The sequence below is a fragment of the Lynx canadensis genome, chromosome F1, assembly GCF_007474595.2.
Source record: "Lynx canadensis isolate LIC74 chromosome F1, mLynCan4.pri.v2, whole genome shotgun sequence".
NCBI lineage: Eukaryota > Metazoa > Chordata > Mammalia > Carnivora > Felidae > Lynx > Lynx canadensis.
In genome coordinates, this window is record NC_044319.2 from 31,870,522 (window position 1) to 31,877,137 (window position 6,616).

Below are 6,616 nucleotides of genomic sequence, written 5' to 3' on the forward strand. Positions count from 1 at the left end.
CTGTCTCTCTTCCTCTGCCTCCTAAGAAGACTGTCTCCTCTTAGGATGGGTAAATGCTACTCAGGGTCAACAAGGCCAATGTGTAGCTTTTGGCCAAAAGACTGATAAGGCTAAGATGCTAGATGGAGCCCAGAAGAAATTCCTTTTATGTTCTCTCTTGCTCCATAGTACCAGTGTACATTCATTGAGATTAGTTAGAACTTGAATGTATCTCCTGGGAATCACGGATCTCTGCAAGATTCATCGTTTTGGTTAGAGTATGCTTCCTTGGCTAACTTCTTCTTGGAGTATAATAACCTTAGCATTTGGATTCCAAATATTCAGCTAACTGTTTTCTTTTGTATCTGCACAGGGCCATTTTCCTGTCAAAGAGACTGTTTTAGAGGGAAACAAGATCCTGGATTGGTTGACATTATTTATATCCTCATTGAATCTCAACTAATGTCTTGCCTCATATGCCCTTTTCTTTTCTTTTCTTTTCTCCTTCCTTTTTTTTTCTTAACAGATACTAATTTTGTGTTGGGGAATGCCCAGATAGTGGACTGGCCTATCGTGTACAGCAATGATGGATTTTGCAAGCTGTCTGGCTATCACAGGGCGGAAGTGATGCAAAAAAGCAGTACCTGCAGGTATTTATGTTTGGTGTTGTTCTGTTGACCAGTCTATCCTGGTATTTTCTGGAAAAATAAAAATGGCTTACTTGGTGTGGGATTTGCCTTTCTCTCATTTAATGTTTATACGGGAATGTTTATGGTAATATTACCTCTAGTTCACGCAACATGCTGGGAAATCCAAGAAGCCTTAAAGCATGGTCTGTACAAAATGAGGGACTTGAAGTCACTGAGATGTGGGGGAGGGGTGCTAGAAAAACTCAGGAAAGTCATTTTTTTATAAAACAGAATTCAAAAGTTTGTGAGATGTTACATGATTTGAAAGATGATTAAAAATGAAATGTGAATAAAATTTTAGATGAGTAAATTAATTTTTTAAGATTTATTTATTTATTTAGAGAGAGAGAGAGAGAGAGAGATAGATTGAGAGAATCTCAAGCAAGCTCTGTGCTGTCAGCACGAATTGTGAGATCATGACCTGGGCTGAAACCAAGGGTCAGACACTTAGCTGATTGAGCCACCCAGACACCCAATGATTAAATTAATTAAAAAAAATACATGACTATTTGAGAAGAATCACTATGTTGGAAACAAGGACTTTGTTCATAGGGCTTTTCACCAGAAAAGGAGAAGAGAGCTAGGATTTTGTTGCCTTCTGAATCATTCTGTCACATCTCCGGTCACAACCTCAAAGACAGAGGCAAATGATGCTAACAGTGCACATAGCCTATGCATTTGACCGGGTTACTAACCAGGCTGTACCCTTGAACTGTGGTGCTAGAAACACTCTTTTAAAGCACCTTCACGGTGTGGAGGAAAGCAGAGCCAGCAGAGCATGCAGAGTAGAGCCTGTCCCTGGCCGTGCCAGATGCCCCCCTGCACTGCCCTGGCAAGGTCTTGGCTCAGCACAGCCTTGGGCTTCTCTCACTCCTTGCCTTCTTCGGAGTCTTCTGTCTTCAGTGGTGTTTGCATTAAGTGGAATCGTTTTCCCAGACCTGCCAGATCAAGAAAGCAACTCCTCTCTGAAGGGTGGCAAAACCTGTCTGACACAGGCATAGTCTTTGGTTTGCATTTTGATAGTATTAAATCAGCCATGTAACTAGTTTGGTGAAAAGTATTAAATGCTTTGAAAATACCATTTTCTTATATTTTAGGTGTTTTGGGTCTGGGAAATGGGAAATGTAAGATTCCCTTTCTTCCCTCAAAGATTTGGAAATTATGACTCTTAAATACTGCAATAAAATTCTGTTATATTTGTGGTTCTCCTCATAAGCATCTACATCCATATCTGCGTCTACATCGGTATATACACATATACAATAGAAACAAATCGGGAGAGTTAGCTTCACTTTTTGGTGTGACTGAAGCAACGTTTCCTTCCCTTTCTTGCTTCTTATTGGCTATAATCAGACACTTAAGTTAGCCAACTTTTTTATGCACAACTGTAGGAAACGTATTTAATTCTCTGCAAGTGTCCCCTCCCTAACAATAAAGTAAACATGCCTTTGTGCTCACTATATTCCTAATGGCTCAGGAACCTCTTTTGCTTATTTCTTGCATTGTAGGCGTATGAAATCTAATGTCCAGGTAAAGGAAACTTATGGCTACTGTTATAATACAGTACATAAGACTGATGGAAGCTGGGAGTAATTATGGCACTTCACTTATTTCAAGTCTCCATTTTACAGGGATTCATTTTACCTTGTGAAGGAAACTGCCAGCATGTATACCATCATGTCACGTAAATGGGGGTCACTTATCTAGCAAATTAACTCAGAGAAAGCTAAAAAGGCAACTGGCTATATAAGATGGTCCCAGAGCTCCGTTTTTACCTCCTAGGAGAAGTCCTCTTGTTCTCAGGCAGGGCTAATTTAGTCTTGATCTAGCCATCTTTTTAAAGGTAATTCAACAAGCTCGGTTGTCTGTTTTCCTGATTCATAGATGAAAAGCAGAGTGCTGCATGAGAGAAGCACAAGGTGAACCATAGATAATAATGTCTCTCAGTGGGCTGGGAAGGGACATAATAACACAAGTGACACAGAATTTATAAAGTCAACAGCTAGGGCACATTTTTTTTTTAGAGTGCTGGCAAGCAGAAGCCTACAGTAAGCTCAAGGCTGTTCCAGTATGAGGCCAAGCAAAGCATTGGAGTTGATGGTTGCCTCTGAGGTTCTTTGTAGCTCTGAAATTCTAAGATTCTGTGATTCAAGGCATCAAGAGGAAGTTGGATTGCATTCCACGTGCACAATTTTGGAAGATGGGATTGTTTAGGAACACATGCCACTGCTTCCACATTACCCGAGATTCAGAGGCTGGGCGTTGGTGTCCTTCTTTTCTGGTCACATGCAGGCCTGAGGTGGTCAGGAGTGGCTTTTCCTGCCCCATTGAGAGATGGCTTTTGTCCTCTCCCATTTTGTTAGTGTCCCGTGCCATGGTTTACTCCACCTAGTTGGGGTGTGTCTTATTCCTAGAGGGACAAATCTTGGTCTTCAGACCATATTCATGGTGGGGCCCAGGAAAACGGACAGTCCTGGCAGTTTTTGGGCCTCTGCTGAGAACCAGTATTAGTCAGTAGGAATATCTACTATCGAGAGGTTTTCTCTAATTTTCTTCCATGTTACTCATCTCCACCACCCCCACCCTGCCTTAGTCTACTTTTCTCCAAATGTGAGCAGTACTAAGAGTTACAGGATTTTATCATTTCAGTTTTTTAAACCTGGTGCTTTTTTGGGGGTGGGCTGGGTTGGGGTGGGTAGGAAACAGAGCTTCACAGACAGTGGCTGAATCTTCTGTTTCTTTCCTCAGCTCTGCCTTAATGTTTAGAGCATCAAATTGCACCCTTTGGTGCAATTCTTTGGCTGATGAATTTCTGTGATTCTTTTCCCATTCTTTTGTTTATTTTGTGGGAATTAGAAGAGGAAAAATATATGGCCCACATTTATTCTGCCATCTTTCCTGGGAAGTTTCGCTGAGTTGTATTTCTAAAATGCAAATCTGATTATGGAACTGTCTTGCTTCAAACCTCCCAGTGTTTGCTCCCTCCACCCCATTGCTTTCAAGATAAAGTTTAAATGACTTCACATGGCTTGTAATGCCATGTGCTCCTTCATGATTTGGTCTGTGCTTTTATTTCTATGTTATCTGTTGTGAAATCTCCCCACCTTGTGTATATTCCAGTCACACTGAACTGAACTACATTCAGGTTCCAGAATTAACCTCACTCTTAACCTCTGTGCCTTTGCATATGCTCTTCTTTTGCCTGGAATGCTTTTTCCCTTCCTCTTCTCATTAATTTCTACCTGCTCTTTAGATTTCATTTGCCTCTACCCTGGGAGGCCTTCACTGACTGCTCTGTGCCTGTATTCTGTAATTCTAAAAGTGTTGGTCATACTGTTTCCTGATCCACACTTTTCTGGGTGTCTTCCTTATTATACTGTTCATTTTTGGGGAGCAGTGGTAGAGTGCCAGTCACAGTTGAATTAGTGAAGCTTTCTTGATTGAATGAATGTTTCCATTTGTGTGTGTGTGTGTGTGTGTGTGTGTGTGTGTGTTCATTTCACATATCACAGTGCTGGGTATAGGAAACATATTTAACATATGATGGTACAATAGTCAGTATTTGTGGAACTAACTTCAGGTTTTTGGTTGATTTGCAGTTTCATGTATGGGGAGCTGACTGATAAAGACACAATTGAAAAGGTTCGACAAACATTTGAGAACTATGATGAATTCCTTTGAAATTTTGATGTACAAGAAGAACAGTGAGTATTAAGACCATCCTGAACCATACCTTTATTTATGCACTTGGGATAGTAAAAGAGGTCCTGTTCCTTTGTTACTGTCTTGCATTTTTTTTCCTCCATCAGCTGAGTGTTGTTACCTGAGGCTGTTGTGTCTGTTTTGAATTAAAGGTTTGGATTGCCGAGTTACCCTGATCCTTATGGAACATTTGAACTTGTCACCGACCAATTAAGACTTCTTGATCTCTTTTTCTGCCAAGTTGGTGTTTTTCCTGTATGGTGAGCTGTTGGCTCAAGGCATTTGTAGACTTTAAGCCTTCTTGGGGGAAAGGAAGACGTGGGACAGTGACTCTGGCCAGATCCTCTTTGTATTTGTCTTCCGTAGTACCTAGCACAGTAGGTAACACCATCAGATGCCCTATTAGGTGAAGGGGATTAAGAGTACACTTATCTTGATGAGCACTGAGTAATATAGAGAATTGTTGAGTTACTATGTTGTATGCCTGAAACTAATATAACATTGTATGTTTAACTATATTGGAATTAAAAAAAAAGAGTTTCTGAATAGGGGAGGCTGAGGGGGTTGAGTGTCCCAACTTCAGCTCAGGTCGTGATCTCACAGTTCGTGAGTTCAAGCCCTGTTTGGGCTCTCTGCTCTCAGCACAGAGCCTGCTTTGGATCCTTGTCCCTCTCACTCTCAGCCCTTGCTCTGGTCACATTCTCCTTCTCTCTCAAAAATAAATAAAACATTAAAAAAATACAGTTTCTGAATAGAGTTCTTCTCCTGATGACCCCAGCTTTCCATCAGAGACAGTATTAATATTCACAGTGGGGTGTTAATATGTATTTGTTTTTGCTACGATACTTCCTCAAAGTGTATTAATGAAGAATTTACATCAATAGCCATACACAGCTGAAAACTTGCTTTTCTTAGGAGGTTTCCTGTTGAATGGGGATTAGCTATGTTAGAAGTATGGAAACGTGGGGCATGTGGTCATGGCAGAGCTGCAGAGATGTTAAATAGGACTTTGCTTTTGTTTTTAAAAAACAATTTTTGTTAAGCATTCTGTTCTTTATGTAGGATTGAATGGTAGGTCATAGGTTCAATACAATGTTTCCCGCGTGGCCCAGATAGCACATGAAGATAAGTGTTTATTTTGGTGGCATTCAGAGTGATACATTTTGCTCTGGAAAGCAAAGGGCACATGTTGCTTTTATCTGGAAGGTGCTGGGACTTTTCTTCAGTACTGCAAGTGTTGGACCAGCCAGCTGAGAGGACTGTTTGTTTGGTGGCCTGTGCTGGTGCTGATCTGAGAGACTGTCTCAGGGCATCAATGAATCCAAGAGGGTTGTTCGTGTAGCTTTGATGCTAATGTGGCTCCTTGTTCCATCTCCCTCTTTCAGCCAGTAGGTCTTGTTCCTACCTCGCTATTAGGCAGGAGAGGAGTGGGGTGAAGACTGTGAATGGCTCTGTGCTGATGGGGAACACAACCCAAAGCACGAGCTCTTACAGGAGCACACTGGCCTTCTCCTCTGCACATGTGCCCTGAGCTAATGAGTCAGTTCAAGGTTTTCCACACTGGGAGCCTTTCGTACGGAACAGTGTGGATTTCCCCTTGACACAGAATACCAATTGGGTAGGTGTATCACAAAAATAATGCTTTGCATTTATATTTTGCTTCAGAGTTTTCAACCTTCGTTAGACTATGCATTTAACTTGTTCAAACTGTATGTGTTTGGCACAGAAAGGAGAGAAAGGGGAACTTAATTTAAATGGAATCAGTGATAGGCGAACGTGATATAAAGAAATTGTGGTTTATATACACAATGGAATACTACGTGGCAATGAGAAAAAATGAAATATGGCCTTTTGTAGCAACGTGGATGGAACTGGAGAGTGTGATGCTAAGTGAAATAAGCCATACAGAGAAAGACAGATACCATATGGTTTCACTCTTATGTGGATCCTGAGAAACTTAACAGGAACCCATGGGGGAGGGGAAGGAACAAAAAAAAAAAGAGGTTAGAGTGGGAGAGAGCCAAAGCATAAGAGACTGTTAAAAACTGAGAACAAACTGAGGGTGGAGGGGGGGGGGGGGGGAGGGGGGGTGATGGGTATTGAAGAGGGCACCTTTTGGGATGAGCACTGGGTGTTGTATGGAAACCAATTTGACAATAAATTTCATATAGAAAATAAAAAAAATAAATAAATGGAATCAGTGATTTCACTTGCTAGCCCCGTCAGGGGGTACGTACTCCAGAGGG

The 6,616-nt window shown here is 41.3% G+C and overlaps 1 protein-coding gene across 1 annotated transcript in view; it reads left to right on the forward strand.

The window, feature by feature from the left end:
* KCNH1 (potassium voltage-gated channel subfamily H member 1) overlaps positions 1 to 6,616 on the forward strand; it is a 387,521-nt gene that overhangs the window by 27,466 nt on the left and 353,439 nt on the right. The window contains 3 exon segments of the mRNA XM_030302755.1: positions 506 to 629; positions 4,268 to 4,336; positions 4,338 to 4,372. Coding sequence (XP_030158615.1) covers positions 506 to 629; positions 4,268 to 4,336; positions 4,338 to 4,372 — 228 coding nt within the window.